This window comes from Echiichthys vipera (genome assembly GCF_963691815.1).
Source record: "Echiichthys vipera genome assembly, chromosome: 13".
Classification (NCBI taxonomy): domain Eukaryota; kingdom Metazoa; phylum Chordata; class Actinopteri; order Perciformes; family Trachinidae; genus Echiichthys; species Echiichthys vipera.
Genome location: NC_139838.1, coordinates 7,944,699 through 7,969,531, shown reverse-complemented (window position 1 = coordinate 7,969,531; position 24,833 = coordinate 7,944,699). Strand labels below are relative to the sequence as shown.

Sequence of the window (24,833 nt, the reverse complement as noted above, 5' to 3'; positions counted from 1 at the left end):
AATCTATGAGTTTATGTGTACAGGGCATGAGGTTACGAAGAAAATGGGAGTTAATCTAAACATCTCATAACAAATGGTAAATGGACTTGTGGAGTGCAATTCTAGTCTAGACTACTCAAGGCGCTTTCACACTATTTGTCACATTCACCCATTCACATAGACATTCACACTGATGGCAGTGGACATCTACATACCATCTAATCTAACCATTCATACAACATTCACACACCCATGCGCAGCACAGGGAGCAATTCGGGGACCAGTGTCTTGCCCAAGGTCTCTTGGACATGCGGACTGGAGAGTTGGGAAACACCGATTTATCGGTATTGGCAGATATTCGCCTTGTTGACTGCCATTGGAAAAGAAGGTGGCATTCTCTGATGTTAGCAACACAGACAACAGCCAGCTAGCATACTGATGAAAACAAAAGTCGACATATTATAAGTTCTATGTGAGAACTCTGGCTGTATTAATTGTTTTGTGTTTCACTGTGAGAACAAGGACCTTTTTCACAGTGCATGTTAAGGAGCCGGCAGGAGAGTAGGCGATTACTATGGGAAGAGCTGAGATAACTTACTGTTTTCTAAATATATCACCATGACAACCATAACTCTTAAACTGCATAGTTAATTGACTTTGCTCTGAGGACTACCTTCAGAGTATGTTGAGACACTGGTAAGTGTACTATATGCTCTCTTTTTGTACAAGAATACATTTTGCTTTCATTATAACTTGATTCTGGTTCCAAACTGGTCCTTGTGTCATGAGTTTTTCTAACACTTGCGCTGCCACTGCACAGCCACTGACAAACTTAAGCCTGGCATGACATATCAAGGTCAAAGGGTGCCATCAGTTTGTTTACAGTGAAAGAAAATGTTACCCTGGAAGTACAGTGTTACATTGTGTCGGAGATCAGCAACATAAACTGCCACCAGTAAGACACAGTCCTTGATAACTACAGCATATGAGAAAGGGAGTAAAGGAGATGAAGTTCACATTCAATGACGAGCCTTTCTCTGTTGAGGAGGATGTGGGGTTTGTAATGTACAACATCGTGGCCACACACTTTCATGGGCTACCGTTACTGGATACATATGGAGTCTGGATGCTAATCCTGTGAGTATGCTTAGTCTAACGGCACAGTGTTTCAAAAATGATTTGAACTCGACAAAAGCAGTGTTACCCGACCCTCTTTGCTTTCTATGTTATTTACATTTATGTTTAAAAATATGTTTTTGTTGGGCTATACACTAGAAGTAGTGAAATGACTGTCAGTGAGTAGGTAACGTTAGTTGTAGAGCAACTAAAAATGGCTTTTGAAGCTATTATTTTTCATGTGAAAGAAGGTTATATTAAAGGTTGATTCATAAATTAGTATGATTGAATTTGTGCTCTTTCAAAGATAACTTCAGTTCAGTAATTTTATTTTTATAATAATATTTCTTTGTTTCCTTGTCACAAAATGAGGAATAAATAACAACATCAGGAGAAACATTGGTAGCAGCTTTTGGCCAAATTGTTTTTTCAAAAACTGGTATCGGCCCTGAACATCAAGGTGCATTACACTTAAAACCTGTGTTGTGTTTTAACTCCACCTTCGGCCCACCGAGGTGGTACCAACAAAAGTAGCAGATACCATCCACAACTTTGCCAATGGGAATTTCATTTAGCTGACGCTTTTATCCAAAGTGACTTCCATTCACACCCATGCACAGCACAGGGAGCAATTTGGGGGTTCAGTGTTTTGCCCAAGGACACTTTGACATGTGGAACATAGGAGCCGGGGATTGATCAGCTGATCTTTGGGATGGGGAACACCCACTCTACCCTGTGAGTCAGTCTAATACTATGAAGGAATGCCGTACCATGCAGTGGAAATGCACCTTCTTTTTTTTTTACCGCTTTGCTTATGTTCTGAGGTTTGGAGTAGCTTTTTCCATGTGTTTTTAGACAGGTTATCCTGGGCAAAGAACTATTCATGTGGGCCTGACCTGTTATTGAGCTATACAAATAAACTTTACTTGACTTATGAAAACCTGCAGGCACTCTCCTTAAAGCTCTCCAAGGCCTTCAATTTCAACACATTTCAAATGTGATTAGCTTGAGTCAGTTTGATGAGGCAGAAAGTGCTAAGGGTTGCAATGACAGGGTGATGGTATAGCAGCCAGTGCAGCATCTCTATGTGTGCACAGGTATCAGCGCTGAGCCAAGATGGATGGCTTAAACTGCAGATATTATTACAGCTAATGATTCACCTCAAGTGGCCATTACTCGGCTACGATCTGTCTCCCTCACTATGAGTTTTTTCACCAAAGTTGGGGCACTGAAAAGTGGAGTGACTCGGGGAATATGTGAGTGTGTGTGATGGTATCCAGAGTAATGTTTGTGCATGAAGAGATGTGAGAGCATGAGAAAAGAGTGAATACCCACTCACATCTGCAACTATCTAGCCCGTCGATGAAAAACACCATTTCTTAGTCGTCTGGCTTTGATAGCAATAATGTCATAGAGTGCGCTGCTGCAGTGGTTAAACGGAAGGTCGATATTTATTCACAGAATCAAGAGAGAAAAAAAATAGCTGCATTTGTATCGTATGTCAGATAAAACAAACCTTTAGAATTGGGATTTATCACCAATTATTCTGAAGAGCAGCTGTGAGTTACATTTTACTTTGCTTTTCTGGCACTCAAGTAAAGGTTGTGTAGTAATGTTACCTTATCTAACAATGGTTGAGTGGCAAAGACAGCATGCAGAGTTAAGAGCTCATCAGAACTTAAATGACTGATGACACCATTCGACAAATACTGCTTTACCAACCAATTCTGAAGTAAAGTAAACTAAAACTGAGCAATAAAGTGAGAATCATTAAATCTAAATAAAACTGCACCATTTTACTGTCTGACTGACTCACTTTGGTTCCTGAAGAACAAACCTTGTGACATAGGAAAAATAAACCTTTCTGCACAAGGTTATTTTAGTTTGATCACTCAGTTTGCTCTATGGCAATTTCAACTCACTAGTTCTGTGCAGTGGCAGATGGGACTAGTTTTTGTGACAGGTGGAGGGGAAATTTGCAACTAAGGAAGAAGAGAAGTGCCCAAAACAGAGCTAAAAGCAGAATATTACAGATTTACATTAACTTCAAATCAAAGCCAAAATTGCCCTGCATCTGCTGAATGTGTGAATAGTGGGGGTGTAACGATTTAGATTAATCAAAATGAGCTTTGATCTCGATGATCAAAATGGATCATTTTGATACATTTTCCCCAGTATTTTTATTCTCTCTAACCCCGCCTACATGCATCCGAAGAAAAAACGAGAATACATAGGACACAGTAGCTTAGCGGCCGGTATTGTGTATCTAAAGACATGGGGTAACGTTAGCTTACCAGTAGCATGCGGCTGCACTTTTCAAAACACCATGGCAACTGCCGGAGCTAGAGATGATGCAAGTAACAGAACTGGAAAATCGTCTGCTTTCCCTGATTTCACCAATGTAGCAACAGTTTTCCTTCCGTGTGAGTTATATAAACAAACAACGAAGGGTTGCGAAATCTAGCTTTCAGCATGTGGGAAACGCACTGGATGTCAGGTTTTGAGGGCCATCAGTTAAGGCTGAATAACACTAACGACCAACAGGACTTCATTGTACATTCAGGTGCACCTTGTAAACCTTGGGAAAGTCAAACTGTTATTGTAACTGTCGTTACCAATGTGGCATAGCCCTCAGTGTTGAAAAATAAGTGTTACTTTTAAAGTCGAAAGTGAAATAGAGTCGTTGATTTGGAGAATTGTGACACCTCTAGCAAATATGCAATTGTTGCCTACATGTATGCTAACATGTCCACTTCAGCTCCATATCGACTTTATAATATGATAATAACTCAGTGTTGGGTTTACAGGTTATTTACAGAAAATGTAAACATGTGAATGTTTTGAATAACTAAAAGGTTACAAACGAAGGCTAATATTACACACATTCTCTTGTAATATGTGGTGGAATTGTCCCACTGCAGCAAAGCATTTGCTACATGACGTAGCTGCAGAATACATGTGATATATATACCCTTCAATGAAATCTGCATCTATTAAGGCCAAAATACACTGCTGATGAACAGCCCACATGAAAACACTTCACACCCCTCTCTTACTTCCAGTCTTGTCGCCCCTAAAGAAATGTAGCCAGTATGGAGAGCATAACCATGACTTCCACCATTCGGTACATATGAAGACTGAGTATAGCATCAAGATAAAAATTATTCTTCAATCAGCCAATGGAGACCAAAACTCATAAACAGACGTCACTAATATGAATCCATAGAAAATGCAGGTTGATTGTGTGTGTTACCTGGTTGCAGGGAGGGTGTTGACTCTGGTGAAGAATACAGACGGCTCCACGTCAACATGGACTCCCAAAGACAGCTCCCTGTAGTAGCCCTCCACTTTGCCCGCTCCCCCTGAGTACTTGAAGTTTAGCACTGCTTCCAAAGTCTGCAAAAGGACAAGAGAAGGGAAGGTTATAAATGTAGATCAAACTGGTTTGACAGTGTACTACAATGAAGGGCTGATTCAGACAAAAAAAAAAGAAAACTGTGTTTCAACTGAAAGGAATATCTGTATGGAAGACTGAGTATGATTGGGGGCAGAGGTCACAGCCAGCATGTCGTGTTCTGCCATTTCATCGGGAAAATCTGGTGGGTTTTTGAGATCGATGCATCAGAAGCCATTACGGCCAGAAAATACATGCACCTCAGCACAGCTATTGTGCTGTTTAATGAAATGGAAGTGTAATTGTGAGAACGCCTGTGGGGTGGGGAGGACATGATTGGTGGCTCCAAATAGATGATTCAGAATCAACATGTCTCGTCCTAAAAGAGTATGGGAGGAGAGGGCGACAGGGTGGGTGCAGGAGGTGGGATATGCTGGTGGTGTCCCACGGTGACTGGGGGAAATTGGACACGGAATTACTCAGATGTATTCTGTGGAGGGGGAGGCACAGGACAGGCAGCCAAGTGGGCAAAGGATGGGGAAATTAAAAGTGGCAGTTTACGGTGAGAGAGCACTAGCTGACTCAGGCAATGGGTAAAGCCGGGTAAAGGGAGCATCCAAGGTCCCGCTTTTGTTCCTATGCGGCCTATATCATCTCTCCACATAATGCTGATGGTGGTGCTGGCAATGCCGTTCCAGAACAAATTTCACTGATATTTTGATTATTTTCACTCTTTATCACACCCTCTTGTGGGGGTGCAGAGTGCCAAGTGGAATGATTCGGAGCCTGCTGGCTAGACGTCTGCTCTATTACAACCTAATGACAGAAGCACAGCACGCTGAATAAAGAGAGATGGAGACATTACAGAGGATTATCTTCATTGTAGACAAAGCACCTTTATTCTGGGATTTCATTTATCACAAACTCCATGGGCTTTCAAATCCATGGTATATTTCCATGTCGTAGATGTAATCCGTTTTCCTTTATCTACTATATTTGAATGCTTTTATGTGTAGCCAAGCTAGCAGCATGACTTTATGGATGACAGTCCTCCACTTTGGTTTGGACTGAAGTACAGTATCTCAAAAACTACTGGATGGGTTTCCATCACATTTTGCAAAGACATTCATGTTCTCCAGTTCTCACTAACTATTAGTTGGTTAGTTTGTTTAGACATACACAATACATTACTTGCCAACTGCCCCCGTGGACATTTTGTCTTTTTTAAAATAGGAATAAAAATGTCCTCACTATGCCACCATGAGATTGACATGTTGGGGTAAAGTTTCTCCACAGCTATTGGATGGATTAGCATAAAATATTGTACAGAAACTCATAGTCAACAGACAATCCAAACAAATCCAACTAACTTCATTGATGCCCTGGCTCTTCCTCCAGCCCCGTCATGAGGTTAACCTTTTGTTGTTTTTAGTAAACTGCTATTGGATGGATCACAATATTTCTTTGTACAGACATTAATGTTCCCTTCAGGATGAACTTTTATAACTTTGGTGATCCCCTGACTTTTCAACTTGCGGAAAAGGTTAGGGTGTCCACCATGAACCTCAACGTCTGCGGTTCACGTTGGGCTGGGAACCTTTGTTGCATGTCACTCCTCATTTCTCTAGTTTGCTTTCCTGTAAATGCATGCAAATGCCTAAAAGAACATATTAAAAATAAATAAATAAATAGGGCAAGCATCAGGTCAAAATTTACTTGAAAAACTAATGCCATTGCAATCAGCCTCAGCTGTACTTGTATACTTGCTAATTAGCTAATTAGTAGGCTAACACGATAAATGTGGATGGTTAACAATGAATACCTGCAAAGAACAAGAGGAACAAACTAAATTAATCCCTGAGGGGAAAATCCATTTCTTAATTGTGTATTTTTCTACATGTTACACGCACAGAGGCCAAAAACACAAACACATGCCAACAGAACCTATACACATGTATTAAATAAAGAGATGTCAAGAGTGGGGCTGCCCATGGAAGGACACTCCGGGCAGTTGGGTGTTTGGTGCCTTGTTCACAGACACCTAAGCAGTGCCCATGTCAGTTCATATGATGATATGAACTGACACCTCTCCAGCTACAAGTCCACCTCCATACTTTGTCCTTATGACTTAAACCCTCCGCCCCTCAAAATCAGCATGTTAGCATGCTAAAGTGGGCATTTAGCTCAAAGCACCATTGTGCCTGAGTACAACCTAACAGAGCCGCTAGCATGACTGTAGACTCTTAGTCTTGTTCACAATAAATTCCATTTGTGAACACTTACTGTATTGTAGCTTATTATTAAGTATTGTATATGTACTATAGGTTACTAAAGAAATGTAGTCTATGACAAAGTAGCAAACCTTCTAATATTACAAAGACACTAAATCTGCTTATTTTCAAAAGAGGAAGACTTCCCTCATGATTCAAAGGCTGCATAATAAAATCCTGATATCCTCTCTGAATACCATTTCCCTTTGCTATTTGTCTATTTTGCTCTGGATGTGGAGCAGCAGCCCTACAATGCAGGCAAGAGTGAGACACATGCTGCGCTGGCAAAAAAAATAAAAGGAACAGCATGTTGATATGAATCTCATTTAAATTGACTGACCACCAAAACCTCCAAGATTCCTTGAGCAAATACCCTAGTTGGAGTCTAGGTTTTCTCTCTAACAATGTTTGCTTCACTTGCTGGTTCCCCCCTGGTTATTAAAGGATAATTCTGGTGTTGTTTTATCTTTTAATTAATATCAACAAAGCCCATGTGTTGCCAAAGCCTGATATTGCTAGTGAATATTGTTCAAAAGCTATTAAAAACACGAAAGGTCTAAAACATTCCAGTGGGTGACATATTACTTGGAAACAATAAACAATATAAACATGACCAATGTACTAAATGTATATGTTGTATTTTGCATTTTTTTTTTATATTAGTGGTGAAGATTTTCTTTTACAGGGTCCAGTGCTGTGCTCCATGCAGCTGTGTGATCCTTTGGCTGTCCTCACTAATAGCCTCAACAGGATCCTCTTGAGGAACAGGGATTGTCTCAGCGACACTAGCAAACAGCGGCCTTGCACCCCGATTCTCTTCTTGGACCGGGGCTGACCCCATGCTCTTCCTCTGTTCAATCCTCTCACTCTACTCTCAGCCCCCCGTTTCAATCACACTGGGCTAAAAATAGTGCCCCGCTGTAATGAGCTGAATGTGTTGGGAGTGGGCCAGCAGCAACACACCGCCTGAGCAAACAGCCTGAACGAACACATGCATTACCTTCACAGTGCATACAAACAACATGATTAGTGAGAATGCCTAAATTGAGGCAACAATTCGATTAAAGTGTTCGCCATCACCGATAACCAGACTGCACGAGCTATTCAATGCTCAAGTTGATGCCCAGCAGCTTGTAGCCAACACACAAAAATTAAATAGAAAGACAACAGAAGATGGAGGGACATGGCATTGGAGATTATTCTGCAATTGTGACAAACTAGTGCACTGCCTGCTGTATTGCAGCTTGCAGCTTTCTCGAACCACTCATTCAAACAAACGTTATACTCGACACTGTGCTTCCTTGGGGCCTGAGCAATACACCTGCCAAGTGTGTAGTCAATCGAAAAAAAGGTTGTTGAGAAAATAGAAGGACGGACAGAGTCTCTTTCTGTTTAAATAACAGTAGATTATGCGCAAATTGCTTATTGAAATATCATAGCAGGTATCCTTTAAAGCTAAACTATGTTACTTTTTGGCTACAAGTGACAGCTATAGGATAATGCTTAATGCTGCTGCTAACATTTAGCCAAAACTACTGTAACAGTAGCTCGACAGCTAAAGTTAGTTGACTCAGTAATAACGTAGCAGCAATGTATTCCTACATTTTACATTTACTATCTGGTCATACTAGACCAAGTAAAGCTTTAGCAGTAAGTAAATAAACACATTTGTTCTCTCAAAAGTTACATTGTATCACTTTAAGTTCAATTTTCCAACTACTTCTGACCTTTTTACAAGGACATCCACTGAATCAACAGGTTAGTCAACACATGTGTCACATTTGTTAATCAACACATTTGTCTGAGGGTTTAATAATCTGTGAAAAAAAAAAAAAAAAACACCCATGATTCTAAGTTTCTGGAAGGACGGTATTCTCAAAGACAAGCCCACCTTGAAAGACTCAGAGAATAAAAAAGGCCTCTCATTTACCATCAGAAAGAGAATGGGCAGGTATTGCCTCTTTCAGGCCTTTAGTCCTAATAAAAGTGCAGCATTGTAAGTATTCAAGCCAATGCAACTCTAGTTCTGAAATGATGACTAGCTTTACATCAAGAGAAAAGGTATCTGTCACAACTATACTTTGATAACATAACATATCTGTACATGAAGGTCATTTTTGCAGATTATCTCAAGTTAACAAAAAAAATGGGTCAGGATCACAGAGGTGGAGCATGGATTGAGCTGAGGTGGTTCAAATGAAATCTAATTTTAAAGTTGAGCATAATTAAGGCCATGCTCTTAAAAGTTATAAAGTTATATTCTGTAAGATTTGAGACACCTTGTTTCTAGCGGCCTCTTTGGCAGGAAGATGTAACACACACACACAGAATAACTGGCAGTGACGAGCTGGGCCGGCAGACCAACCACTGTCAGCAGCGTCACTAACATGCCGCCATATTTACATGTAGGGAGGGAATGTCACCACGGACACAAAGATTAGGATACTCACTAAAAAGGCAAGTAGAAGTGCTTTCATTAGTGGTTCATATGATTAGTAACCATTGTTTTAACTCACTCTTTAATAGATAGTAACTTAAAAGACAATTGACTAGATGAAGATCGTATAGATTACAACTTTAAGATTTTATATAATTGAAACAGGTGAGTTATGAATGGGGATATTAGAAATAAGGACCAAATCCGGCTGTAAACCGCAACATTCCGCTGTAAAGTTGGCCATTTTTACATGGAGGTCTATGGGGATTGACTCGCTTTTGGAGCCAGCCTCAAGTGGCCATTTGAGAAACCCTTTCAGTTTTTGGCACCTGGCGTTGGCTTCATTTTTCAGCCCTGGAGGTTTTTATTGCTATCTTCTTCATTGTAAGCCATTTATAATTGCTCATACTGCAGCAACCCTTTTTCACAAAATGACCTATCACTTGGTGGTGTATCACCTACGCAGGTCACTAGACACAGGATTATCCTTTAAAGCTGCTTGACCTCCCCAATCACGGGTCAAGCGTTTTATTTAAAGGGGTATAAAACTGCAAAATCCCTTGCTCATGTAGTGCTCCAATGCCAAAATAAGAATTCACTTGTACAGAGAGTGGACCAGCATGTGGCTTGTCTTTGCAAGCAATGATGCCATACTCCTCTGTTCAGCCTTCTATTCATTCATTCATTATTTGTAAACTCCCTGAATGTGTTTGTGCATGTTTCTTCATTCACATTACGAATCTTTTAACTGGTGTCTTAACTGGACTTTGTTTCACTTTTATAAATCCTTATGTAATCTGAGTTTAGAGCTAAGCTTCACAGACATGGCATGGAAAGCAGACTCACTGTTGGACTGGCTTTTACCTTGAATGCCACTCACTATTTTTTTTTTTCTGTGTCACAACAAAACCTCTTGGATGGACTATCCATCACATCCATCCAGACAAAATTCAGAATTTGTTTTGACAATGGAGGTGAATTCTGAACATCGCACAGAATATTCTTTCTCTTGCACACGATGGGCGAACAAAAAAAGAGAAAGAAGAGGGAAGCTGAAGGCTTTTTGAATGCTTTGGCGCTGAGATAAAGATCCTGACACATCTTGCAGAGGAGATAATGGCGTGGACACAAGTCTCCTGACAGGAATACTAAGCTGAAACATCCCAGTGACAGGTAGGGGGACAGGGGGCTCTAAAAACCACCCAAGCTTGCATGGTTTGGTAACTAACCCTCAGCTGGGACTGGGGTGATGGCTTGCGAAAGCGTTTCCAACATTTGTGGATACCACTTATAAGCTGTCTTACTGGGAATAACACAACATCAATTTCAATTTAATCAGTGTGAATTTAATACAGAAGCAGCTCCTTGATAGCTTAGGTTAGCTTAGCACAAAGAATAGAGGGCTCTAAGTAATATCCACTCAACAGACAGACATACTCTGAATTAACTGCAGTCATGTATGTGCTTTTTGCATGTACTGAAACCTCAGTTTCTATGAAATACATAAAATAAAGAAAAATATTGTGTTCATGTAGGACCACACGATGACTGAGGGAATACATTTTCAGGGCATTTAAAGGATTTTAAAATAAACTATAATAACACAATTTAAATTTCAACCAGTCGATCAATTAATCAATTATCCATTTTGTTACATAAAATTATACAAGGTACATTCCCAGTGAAATGTTAGCCCATCAGCTCATTCAACTTTGGCATGATTCATCATGTAGCAGAATGTGGCCGCCTAATAGGCACACAGAAAAAGAGATTCACCCGGTTAAATGGAGCCAACCGGCACTCCAGGATCCAGCCAAGTCTCGTCAAAACAAAGGAAACCAAAGCTCCTCAACATCCCGCTGGAAACTGTCACGGGCACTGTCGTCTAGCTCACCGTCCAATGCCTGCTGCACAATGGCCAGCAGGATGCCCAGCAGATAATATCAATGAATCACAGCCGGTGTTTAATTCCACCACGCTTGCCTCAGTGGCCTCCCTAATGCAGAGATCGAAGGCAGAGAAGGTCTTGCTCTTCCATGTGGTAGGGATGGTAGCTGGTTCCCATCTTGGCAGGAGACTTGTGATTACCCTGTCCTGATGAGCGACTTGTAGCCACATACCATCACTGTCCAACGTGGATAGGAATGCTTGAATTTCATTTTTGAGTATAGTCCGCTCCAGTTTGCTCTGGAAGTCGAGAGGACCCATGTCGTTTAGACAGCTGCAACAATGGCATTTGAATACACACCATAAGAGACTGACCCAGAATGAACTGGGATGAAACCATGTCTTACACATAAATCAGTGTCAGTCATTGGTGTATCTGGAACGGACCACAGACCCACCATGGTCTGAACCAGTCAGCATTGGAAAGGTGATCTTCATGTACCACTTACTCACAGTGTACGGATGCTACCAGCTGATTGGATGATGTATTGATCTCTACGTGTGGCGGGAGGGGTCTCATCACAGTAAGATATAGCAAACTCAATTAGTCTATCTTTGTGTGATCAAAGTCCTCACTTACTGTATTCAGTTAGTTTTTTATTGTTTTAACTTCATGGGACCTCACTTGTTTATTTCACATTTAAATATTCAGTGGTTGATGTAGCTTTAGATAAAGACAGACAGGTTACAAAAAAACAATAAATGCTTAAAAATAAAATCACTTTTTGTGCAAATGCACTCTTTCTCTTTCTTTCCTTTCTGACCATTTTGGAGTGAGGAAACCAATACATGGCTAATGTTAATAATTGCGAACACAAAAAATATAATAACACGCAACCACTCTCAGCAAAAGCTACAGTAAAAGACACTGGTGTGAAACATCATTACCTTCCTGCAGATGGCCTAATTGGAACAAGCGTAAAGCCCCGTTTACGGAAGAGACACTTAGAACATTGATTTCTCTGTTTCAAAAACATTTATTTTGCCAACCTTCATTTGGAAAGAAATGCGGTGGATAACATGTTCCATTAGCTCCCTTTTTCATGATCTATCCAGGTGTTTATATTTTCCGGAGGTTTCCTTTCATAACTGGGACAGGTGGTTGATCGGTGGGTAGGCAGAGAGTCACGGAGTACTTTGATGATGTGATGAAATGTAAGTCTGTGTGCCTAATTGTCCTTAAAATGAGGCCTGACCCCTGCTTAGGTTGCATCTGCCTAGTGGCAGGGAAGTGAGCCGTCAGCCGGGAGAACTATTTAGTCGCCTGGTGGCCTCGGCTTCTGCGGGGAAAGTGAGAAATGACTCGAGGGCATTCAGATGCAGTATGTCCATTTGGAGTGCTGCTGAGACTGCTTCTCATATGTACACCTGGCTGTCAATCACTGAGCCAATCAGCCTGGCACCCCAGGAAAAGGGTGAGGAGTTAAACAGAATCCCGTAGATAGCTGCACAACCAACTGAGGAAGTCAAATACAAATTGAGTGGTAGTAAGTTGTCTGCTGTCTCCACAGATAAGCGGGAGAAACAGCAGTACAGCACTTTTCCTGCACACCTGTTCATTACGGGAGTCTTGTTTTAAAAGGTATAGATTTGATGAAATATGCTTGCAACAATATGAGCAAATGCAAAAAAAAAAATAGTAGGACAGCAGTGGTGTAGCCACAGCTGATATTCTCCAGTGTAGTTCAATGTAGTTCATCGAGAAATTCCTGAATCGAACACAGATCTTGCAAGCGCTCTTGAAAGTGTTCAAATTCATTACAGACAGAAAATGTTAACGACACACATTTAAAAAGCATCCATAGAGGGCTGCTTTGTGATTTTTGATGAATTGGCTTACGGTAAAACACATAAATGTTGCAAACTATCCATAGGGTTTCTTGGATGTTTTTATTTAAAAAATAAGCAATTGATGAGGCTTAGAACACTGTACACATACAAAGAAAATGATGAAATTTCACCAAGGGCCAAACTTCAAAAAGGAATGCAACTAAAAAGTAGGAGTAGAGCTACAGGACGTTGCAAGGTCTAATGAATTTAACAGGAGTTTCCACATGATTTAAAGAAAAAAAAATCCATGACAAGAACTGGGAGTGTTGGTGAGTTAGTATGGGGTAACTCATTAGGTCTTGACCCGAGTATCTTGCCTCAATTTCACACATGCAAGCGTGAAATGTTTTACCATCTTTACTGTACTTTAGTGCTAGTCAGAGCTTTGTTGTCTCATATGAGATCACTGTACTTTATCTGGACAACCTGCTGTCTCAGGGTTTCAGTCTCCTTAGAGCAGCTTGCCATCTTGCAAAGTAACCAGGAGAGCTGCCAGATAAATAGGGTGTGTCCAACAATTAAGTAAATTGTCACCAGGTGCCAGATTAACACAGATAACTGGGAGGTATAGGAAAGTGTCCTCTAATTTTTCCCACTGTTTTTCACAAAATAAAGGTTTTTGTTAAAGTGCCTTGGTTTAAAAAGACAACAAAAAACCCTGAATAAATCAAGTATTAATAACTTGTTTTCTAATTTTGATCCTGAGTGTAGTTCAATAACATCTAGAAGTTCATGATTCTGACACAGATCCTGCTAGTCATATCATATTGTCAGGTCTTGACCAGAATATTCAGTTTCGATTCCACACATGCAAGCGTGAAATGTTTACCATCATTACTGTATTTAAGTGCTAGTCAGAGCTTTGTTGTCTCATGTGAGATCACTGTATGGCCTTATAAACAAAGCTCGTTGATGCATGGCCTTCTTTTGGGTCTGTCTGCGTATTTAGCTTCTGAGAGGCACTTTGAGGGTTTTTGTGGCCTTGAGACAGCTTGGCATTATCCTGTGTCTGCTGTGCTTGGCAACTGATGATTGATGAGAGAAGAGGGCAGGAGGGCTGATAAGAGAGAATATGTTCTCTATCTGTCCCACGGTGTAATGACTTAGCAATAATCGCTGGATGATGGGGGCGAGGGGCGCTGTGAACAAGTCTGTGTTGATTTGACAGCTGATGGGTTAGAGCATCTAAAACTGCTCAGTAACAACCAGGCTGCATGCAGACCGAAATAGCTGAAAGTGCTGACAGGGAAAAAGAGAGAACCGAGTGCACACAAGTTTGCATAGTATGGTATAATAACTCCGCCAGATACTAAACCAGCCCAAACACAAAGCCTGTCTGGACCAGCCCCGAGCCAGTAGTCCACTTAATGATGGTCCTGACATTTATGCCCACAGCGTTTATAATGTCACGCCCTGCACCCACTCACAGCTAGGGTTCGCTTGTGATGTGGCAATTACAATAGGAGACATTTTAAGGAGTGGGTGAGCAACCTGCCCTGCTATGAGGAATCTGTGACGAAGGGGGATACGGGATGTCAAGCTCAAATTATTAAAGCAGGTGGAGGGTAGTAGAAGTGTTGCTACACACTGTGAAGAGCGCCCTATGGCAGAAAATCCTTCCAGCAGCATCAAACAGGTGGCTGTTACTGTACAGGGTAGAGGACAGCAATGTGAGGCTGCAGTGATGTTACTAATTGTGTAAAACCCTGTCATTCTGATAATAATTGATATTATAATATTATATTTAACTATCCCTGAAATTATGAAACAATACAGGCTATTGGTTTGTAGACAGGGTTCTAAATTAACACCCACCAACCCGCCAAATGCAGGTTAAAATTCATTGTGGCGGATGTTAATAATATACTAGTCAGTTCCGCTGGTGATGTAGAATATGAGGCATGATACAAGCCTCTGTTCTCAGTCATTAATCCCTGTTGCGGTACTTCCTACATTTCCCAATAACGCTGTGCCGTAATGCTATGTGATGACGTTTCATACGCCCATTGGCTGTGCGCAGTTTGCAGTGAAACCAGCGTGAGAAACCATGGCAACAAATGGCGCATCCAACAAAAAACACAAGGAAGAAGAACGGAGCCAAAGCAGGAAATAACTAGTCATAACTAAAAAAGTAGTAGGTGTAGAGCTACAGGATGTTGCAAGGTCTCATGAATGTAATAGAAGTTTCCACATGATTAAAAAGAAAAAAAAAATCCATGACAAGAACTGGGAGTGTAGGTGAGTTGGTATGGGGTGACTCATCAGCTCTTGACCAGAATATTTCTTTTCAGTTCCACACATGTCAGTGTCAGAAGCATTCCAATAGTGGAAACAAGTGCTAGTCAGAGCTTTGTTGTCTCATGTTTTTAAATTGAAATATCTCATAGCAGAAGATTAAATGCTCAGTGACCGAATTGCAATGTGCAATTTCACATTTTTCAGACATAAAACTTTTTTTTTTTTTGTTCATGTTTCATGTGTGACAGGAGATTCAAATCTAATCTGACTCCTAGATAGGAGAAATTTACTGAAATGAGAATGACATCTCCTGGTCATGTCCCCCATGGCAAGTATCAAAAGATAACCCCAACTTGGGCTGGAGTTTTGCAGCATCTAAGCTGACCTCCTCAGGAGCCACCACTGTTGTTTTGAACGAGCAATTGCCTCTTGTGCCGTTGTCACAACCTCCCTCCCCCCTCACCTGACAGTAACTGCTTGGTCGGCGGACTTCTGAGCAAAGCACAAACACATTTCTTGGAGCCCAAAAAGATGGATTTTCATGTGACGTGAACATGATTCTAGCATGAATTTGGCTGCTGTGCAAACTAAGGGAGTCAATAGAGAACTACACACGGCACATCTGTAGTCTGCACACTAATTAGTGGAGGCCGCCCACATAAATCTATCCAAAAACACAGGTGCCCCCTTAATCCATGCTGTGTATTCATGAGTCTGTTTCAATTTCATTATACATTCCCTGGCCGGTAGAAAAATCTAACCAGAACTAAATAAAGAAATAAATATTAATGACTTTTATTAATACTTACCATTCACAGCAACTTTTCATTCACCTGAATGTGGCACCTTTGTGATCCATCTACTGTCTCTAATTTGAATTATACATATTGTCAATATGTGGTTCCACACACCAGATCCACTGCACCAGGCTGCTGGAAAATAACAACAGCAACTTCTAAGTTCTTGGGCACGTTACGCTTTCTGATTATGAATAATTATTATTAGTGCAAACCAACAGGGGTGTCGGATATTTGCAGGACATGTGGGACACACAGTTAACACAGTTCTATGAAAAATCATGAAGCCAATTAAAACTTTACCTCACTGAAAGCCTTCAGCACTGCCGTTCCCACAAATCCTTCCCCTATCCTTGTCCAACAACATCAGGTTACCAGGGAAACAGCTGCGTTCAGCTTGTACAAATATTTAAAAACACAGCTCCCTGGTTGGTTACAACACCAGGGTCATCAAAATCCCTCATTATTATGTTCTTGGCATAACCTCACCATGTACAGTACTACTATCACATTTGAATACTGATGTGCAACCTCTGCTCCACACTATGGATTGAAATGATGAATCCTCAATCAATTAAATGGCATTAAGAATTTGTTTGATCAAATATATAAAAACCTTAAATATGCAAAGTTGACATTATAGTACCCCCAGACATAAGTTATATGTGTTGTAAAAAGCCATGTCTCTAATACTTTGATTGTTTTAACTGATTGGGATCAGGGTACGCCAGCTGTCCAGCAATTTAGTAATTCCTTAAAGCTGGGGAGATAAGAAAATAATGGCAATGGAAAGCAAAGCAACAGAGGCTAAGACGTCCTGACTTAGTCTGTCAAACTGATCCAGTAAAGAACCGCTGTGGCTGCAGTTTTTCATTCCCACCAAGCAAGAACAGACCTGATCCAACAAATCCAACTGTGTGAAGACAATTCAGTTGATTGAATGAGTCGAGTCAGGTGCGTTCTTGTTCGGTTGGAATGAAAACCTGCAGCCACAGTGACCTATTACTGGATCAGTCTGACACCCTAAAGTATAGGTGAAGCCCTAAAAGCCCTGGATCCTACATTTCCCAGTTGAATTCTCAGTAGAATGTTCAGAGGACCCTACCTGTCGGGTAATTCCACACATCTTTCAAAGATTCAAGATTCTAGAAAACTTTATTCATCCCCAGGAGGTAATTAAAGGTAAGGCACGTAGAGCAGACATTTCAACAACATTTAAGTTATATACAGAACACAAAACAACAAATATGTGCCAAGAATGTACATGATGTATTGCGGTAGATGGATACAGAGCGCAAATGTGAAAAAAGTACTTGTTTGCAAAGTTCACAGAAAAGTTGAAAAGTGTAAGTTTTGAGGGCATGGGGGGAAGTATGAGTGTGTGTGTGTGTGTGTGTGTGTGTGTGTGTGTGTGTGTGTGTGTGTGTGTGTGTGTGTGTGTGTGTGTGTGTGTGTGTGTGTATGTGTGTGTGTGTGTGTGTGTGTGTGTGTGTCTGGTGTGTGTGTGTGTGTCTGGTGTGTGTGTGTGTGTCTGGTGTGTGTGTGTGTGTGTGTCTGGTGTGTGTGTCTGGTGCGTGTGTGTGTGTGTGTGTGTATGTGTGTGTGTGTGTGTAGGGAGGGCACCCCCCACTTTGTAACTATTCTGCTCAAAACAAAAGGTGATCTCTAAATCATTTTTTTCAGACTGTAGATAGCTCCTGCAGAGCCAAGACATTAAACAACTGCTGAATCGCCCATTTACTGCTGCATATTACTGCAAAGTGAAGCTGAGCGGCATTAGGAAATAAATTTGAATTAATACATCCGCATTAACAGCAAACAAAAAAGTAAGCAAAAATAGATGTTGCTCGCTCGTCACATCTGCTGTGGTTATGCTGCTCTTCATTAAAGGAGATGTACTCGACAATCAGAACATTAATATAGCAGAAAACAAATATTTGCTATGTAAAGATATGGTGGAGTAATAATTCTCCCTGTGTGTGTTGTAGTCTCTGTGGTTTGTTTTGTTATAGCCAGTCTAGCTAGGGCTGGGCGATACGACCAAAATCTCATTTCATGATAGTGTATATAGGTCATTTCATATCCCGATAACAATATCTCACAATATAGCACATTTTCTGTAAAAAAAAATATATGTATATAGATATATACAGTATATATATTGCTTAATGTAGGTTATCAATAAAGGCAAACTGCAAAATACGTCTTACCAGTACAGGACTAGAGTAATTTCGGATATCTTATTAAAAGTATCATTGTCATAACATAAATGTGTTTTGTTTGTATCTTTCTTTGACAAGAGCTGACGGTATTTTTTAGAACTGTAGTTTCACTTTCACAGCGCTGTGTCAGACTGTCGGCACAGTCAAAATTAGCCGACCATGCTTTTTCATTTTTGTACTGTACTGAGAGCAGTTGGGAAGCACATAATAAAAAAGGAGTCAAACTCTCTACAACAAAGGGACAAACATGGTAAAGCTTAACCACGTTTATTGTCTCACCTCTGTGTAGCAGTATCGTATCATTCAAATGTACTCAATGCAACTACCTAGACCAGTCTACTTTGTCCCGCTATAGTTTCATAATGAACATAAAAAATATTTTTAAAAGTCTGATAAAACATAAAAGATGTTAAACCTTGTTTTTTGGGCCATTGCTTCAGCAAAGCATCTCTCTCTACCGACGTGGCAGTAAAGCACAGGGGAGACGTCTACTAATGAGGAGCTAGTCAGTGTTGCACACTCATCAAATTCAGGGCTTGAATCGAACAAATATATTAAACCTCGCCATGTTAAAAGCGCTGGCGATGACACGTACTATGGAAACCCAGGTGTGTCTGCTCCGTGCATACGAGTACTTCCTGCGAAATCTCACAATAAAAGAACCATTTCATCCGGTGTAATTTGATTTCTTTTCCAAGTGTTGACTAATTCACTTACATGTGGTTAAATCTGATTATACGTTGTGAGTCATGAAGGGGAAGGAAAGTGGATGAACAGCAGCACTAAATTTAGTCAAGGAAGAGTGGCATCTGTCATATACACACACACACACACACACACACTTTTCTCTGTGTGATCAGGGGTAAACAGAGGACCCACAGGTGCCTCAGACATGAAACGGTTGCTCTTTTATGTAACCCTGTGGTCCTGTGCAGGTGTCACACCATTTACCAGCTGGAGAGACTACAGGGAGAAGCGGCACATCACCCCTTACCCTCGCTGCTGTTCATATAGTATATCAACAGCCAGTCAACTGTGGAGATGTGAAGTCAGCTTCAGAGATGGGACTAGCAGAGCTGAAAGCTAGAAGCTCCAAAGCCTGGAAAAAATGATAAATTGCAAGTCGATGCATGAGCAGGGAACACACACGTATTACCACACACGCACGCATGCATGCACGCACGCACAGACGCACACACACACACACACACACACACACACACAAAGAACATAGAACAATGACCTGTCAAATGAAAAAGCCGGCGTGCTGGATGTTGAAGCATGCTGGCATATAAACATTCTGCTAAGGGTGACTGTGGTGCAGTTGGAGGTGATCTGATGGAAAGCGGTTCAGCCACCAAGCGCGTGGAGGCATGTGGAGCCACACTTGGCTTGACATGGATTCAAGTCCAAGCATGATGAAATGCTTGATTCTCTACTAATTGCACCCACCGGGCTTGCATACACCAACAATTCCAGACACTCACATACATACATACATACATCCATACATACATACATACAAGGGCCAACAAACAGAACTTTATCATGACCTTCTGGAGGCAGGATTGAATTTTACACTACGGCTCATTTAATCAATCTTTGTAGGTCGTTGTTCTTTGATATTTTTGGTAAAGTGAATATTTAGCCTTTGAGCAGAGAGCTCAAACTAACTTTAATCACTTTAGCGGTTCATTTTTCTGTCTTTAGAGGACATTTTGACTTAAGACCTAAGCTTAGCAGACCAGGTTTGCCACATTTTAGAAAAAGATTAAAAATGTGATGAATTAAGTTCTGGAAAAAACAATATTGAAAAACCAATCATAAACCTTATCCCAGACTATGCTGGAGTCATTTGTGGTGCCTCTGGTGGCTCCCTTGGATGTTAACAGGTGTATATTTGTAATATGACTGTGAGGCAATGGCTTTTTACAAACTTTGCAACCAATCTGACTTTATCCACAATTTTGCCATCTACAGTGTAAAATCCAAAATGCCTCCACAATTATTTGAATGTCTTGGTGTTAGGGCTGTAACAGTTAATGTCTTGTGCCGAACGCTTACAGTACGGGGGTCACAGTCCATGTGACATGCAGCTGCATGCAGAATACACTTTACGTAGACTAATGCATGTAACAAAGAACCCCAGTTCTGCCCAGAGACTTTTAGCTGTAAGCCGTTAGCAATAGTCGCTGTGTTTAGCCCAGCAAGCTGTTGTTAGTGTGCGAGTCAGTCAAACAGGAGATAGAAGATCCTCCTCTCGGTTCTCAGTCAGCTACAGTAACAAAGAGAGTTGTGTTTAAGACGAGGGCCGGGTGCCTGTGTTGCTCCATCGTTGTGTATGAATGGAAACACATCCAACATGCTAATACGCATTGAACGGCATCACTAAGAGGAGAGAAATCAAAGATTTTTGTTTTATTTATTTTTAATTCCACACCATAAAAGATGTTTTATAGCCTTTTTGTGATCTGTTGCCTTTTGGGAAAGTGATTGTTCACATATTGTAATACAGAAGTGTTTGATATGTTCCCTATTTTTATAATAAAAATAGTTTGTTATCAGTGGGCAAAATGTTGCCTCCCAGCAAGAGGATTGAGTCCATGTTTGACACTTGCACGACTGCCTGTTCAAAACAAATGACAAGAAACATAGTCTATGCATTTTTACTGCTGTAGGTTGTCACAATACCAGAATTTCAAACTTGGATACGATAATAGCATAACATTTTACCTGATAACACTTTCAATTTTGAATCATTTCTAGATGGCAGCAGGGTATGTTACAACAAAAAATTAAGTTTCTCCAGAGTGCACCTGAATGCACCATGAAGTCCCATCGGGGCCCACCGTCTTTACCCTTCGTTGTTTGTTTACATAACTCAGGTGAAAGGTAAAATGTTCCCACGCTGGTGACTTCAGGGAAGCAGGAGGATTTAACAGTTCTGTTGTTTATTGTTTATATTTATCCATGATGTCTCAAAAAGTGCAGCTGCAGGCACTGGTAAGCTAATGTTAGCTGCATGCTACCGCCGCTAAACTATGCTGCCTCTTCTGTGTTGTCTTTGTATAGCTTCGGTACTTTCGATGGTATCTTTTTTTTTTTATTAATTCTTTTGTTCTAGTGTTGTTTAACGTGCTTCCTGTTTGATTGTCTATTTTATTTTTTTTATGTGTAAAGCTTAGTGAGTACTGAGAAAAGCGTAAAATTGATATATTATTATTATTAAATGTATAATTAACGCAGATTGTAGTGTTTTAAACGTGGTATTGAAAAAGTATCAATACTTTACAACCACGATACCAAACCATGACTCTTAAACCGGGATATGAGCAGGAACCAAGCCCCCTTCACAGCCATTTCCTGGTTTTTGTTGACCCCCAGATTAAACAGGCCGTTTTCACAGCATAATTAAACTTACTTAGATGGTTTGCTCTTCGATCGACTGTACAAACAGATGGTTTAGGAACACACTGTGTTGACGTTAGCTTTGTTATGCTAATTACATAGCCGGACTTGCACCATGTGGCAGTACAGCCTGCTATCTATGACAGATACACTACATGCTAATCTGGAGCATCGGGCCGTGAGGGTCGGTGTTTTACAGTCTATGGGCATGGGACTGTGTTGAATATCAGTTTAAATCATAGATCATAAATGCTTCCTGCACTTCACCCCCGGAACAAGTATAGTCTCCGCTAGAGACACGGGAGTGCCTACACTCGACTCGCCGCCCTTTTACTAGATGACTACAGTCATTCATATTTAGTTAATGGATTGATTATCTCATTATCTATGACATATCTGTAATGGTGAAAATGCCTGTCACAGTTTCCCTGAGCCCAAGGTGACATCTTCAGGATGCGTGTTGTGCCCACATCTGAGAAGCCACGACTAGAGTGTGTTTGGCATTTTTACTTGCAATTAATGATACACAATCATTAAAATGAGCACACACACACACATGCGCGCGCGCGCGCACGCACACACACACACACACACACACACACACACACACACACACACACACACACACACACACACACACACACACACACACACACACACACACACACACACACACACACACACACACACACACACACACACACACACACACACACACACACACACACACACACACACACACACACACACACACACACACACACACACACACACACACACACACACACAGTCTAGGTGTCTCTGTACTTTCTTTGAACAAGGAGAGCCCTCTGAAGAGACCTCAGTGAAGTATAAAGAGCCACGAGGCAAAACAACTGTTGCTCTCCCGAACGGCCTGTGCTCGTCGCAGCTCATAAAAAGCTGCCTGGGAGCCCAGACAGAGTTGTGTATTTTACATGAACAGTAATTAGGAAGAGGAATACAAAACTTGGTTATCCCCGAGGTTAGGGTCTTAATGTACCAGATCATTTGGCCATCAGTTAGAGACAGGATGCCTACGGTGCCACATCACAGGGTTGGCACTGAGAGAGCAGGGAAAGGTCATCAGGGACAGGATGTATGCCGCTGACTTGTCTTCTGTGTCTCTTGCATATGAGTACATCCAGGAGCTAAGAGCTAAATAAGTGTGTGTCTCATAGTGTTGCTGCCAGGATGAGGTTTCCCCCTGCCTGTTGGAAAAAATTAGCTATAAAGCCGGATGCTGACTTCCTGCCAATGGTATAACTGCAAGGCGGGGCTGCAGGTTTGCTGACTCCCAAAGGAAATCAAGTATGCCATTACAATTTACTCTAATATTATCAATAACAATCATCATATGAGCGTTTTATTTAATGAGTTACGGATATCCAGGAGCCAGCTCCTACAGAACATGTTAATCTCAAAGCAAATAATGAAAAGCAAAATAAAAGCCTTGCGTGCAAATCATATTGCTCAACATTTGCGTGAGTATTGCAGGAAGAAGTGAAGTGAATTATGCACAGAATTATCATGAGTTTAATGACAACGCTGCTTGAGAAATCCAGTAATTACATTTGGTCTCCACTACCTCATCGCCAGTAGCAGGCTTTGCTGCATCTCTGTCGGGGAGCGAGAGGACGCGGAATGAGACGAGTATCTTCTCCTATGTGCTTTACAAATATCTTTTCATGTGACTTGCACACAAGAAGCAAAAAAAGATGTCTGCAAACCCCTGTGGATTCCACACCAGAATAAGCTCCTCAGTGACACATCCCCCCCACCCCAAAACCCCATCCATCTCCTTATTCCTCGTCACTCATGTTTTCTTCCGCCATCTATCACAGAGGCACGAGGGATACGCTTCATGTTGTTGTGGCCTGAAGACAACAGGCATCCATATACGGATAAAGTGCAGAGTGACGGCAGGAGGGGCACAGCTGTGGTTTGCAGCTGTCTGTTCAGACTCCAATCAGCGAAGGCCGTGTATTGCGGCCAGGTAAATTAAGCACTCAGAGATTAAACGGCTTGTTGGAATAAAAATGTTGGCAAACAGCCGGCGACTGTGGCAGTGCAGAGTGTGTTGCTTTTCCGCGTGTGTTCCTGATGATGATTATGCCTTTTGATTAGTCCTAATTATCTCCCGTTCCCCATCTCTCCTCTCTGCAGCCACCTCCCGGCAAACGCAGATACTCTGAGCTACAAAACTTTACAAGACTAAAGTCTAAAAATAGACAAACAGACTGACAGATAGCGGTATGCTACACCAAGATCACCCTCCAGAGAAGATGGACGGGATGTTTAAACCATTTGCCCCCCACCTAGCCATGGCGTCAGTGGAGACAGTTATCTTAAATAAGGCCAGATCTTTCACTGAGGGAACTGCTTGTCAAAATCCCCAAAAGGCAGCAGAGAATAGAAGCAGCTCTCTGGTAAAGTGCTGTGATGACACTGGTGAGGCGCGGAAAACTTTTGGAAGGGCTTTCTTCTTTTATGTAAGGTCTGTGTATACGCCTGGAAGGTGGTAGAAAGTCATATCACGCTGTTGGATCATTCAACATGGTGTCCTAAATGATGGTATGATGGGCAACAGCTAGATCACAAAGGTCGGTGATGTGTTTTCTTCTCAAAAGATTTTTCTTTTTTCTGGAATGTCTCTGTCGCAGTGAAGTGTAGCACAGCCCCAAGGGACTGATAGTAGCCATCAAGATACACCAGTGTTTGGGTACACTTAAAGCCTTATCATAGCTAGATAGATATTGGTTAAGGGTCGACAGATTATCGGCCAGGCTTATCTGTCGTGGCGTTTTATTGTACTGATCGCTGATAAAATTGATTATTTCAAAAGTTTGCTACTTTGGAACAGAGGCAGCTGTGTGTATTCTCCATGTTCCTCTGGTCTGTTTTCACTCACCACCCTCTCACCTAATGTCCCGCCTACAACACTTTCTGATTGGTTAGACGTTGCACTGGTAAGAGCGAATCAACACTGAAGCCTCGGTGTGACTGACATGAGCCACACAGAGACACGGCAGCTGCAGCAGGAGAGCAGTATAGTCTCCTGTTGAGCGGCGCTGAGTTTTGAATGTAAAGCAGCAGGTATTTCTAAAGTTTATAACATTACAGTCCTCCAGTAAAAACATTAGCCTGCAGTGTTAACTATAATGACTAAGCGTTAAT

The 24,833-nt window shown here is 41.3% G+C and overlaps 1 protein-coding gene across 4 annotated transcripts in view; it reads right to left on the bottom strand.

Annotated features, from left to right (window-relative positions):
• trappc9 (trafficking protein particle complex subunit 9) overlaps window positions 1–24,833 on the bottom strand; it is a 245,413-nt gene that overhangs the window by 125,096 nt on the left and 95,484 nt on the right. For all 4 annotated transcript variants that reach the window (XM_083925898.1, XM_083925900.1, XM_083925899.1 and 1 more), the window contains one exon: window positions 4,349–4,491. In XM_083925898.1, coding sequence (XP_083782024.1) covers window positions 4,349–4,491 — 143 coding nt within the window. The remainder of the gene's footprint in view (window positions 1–4,348; window positions 4,492–24,833) is intronic.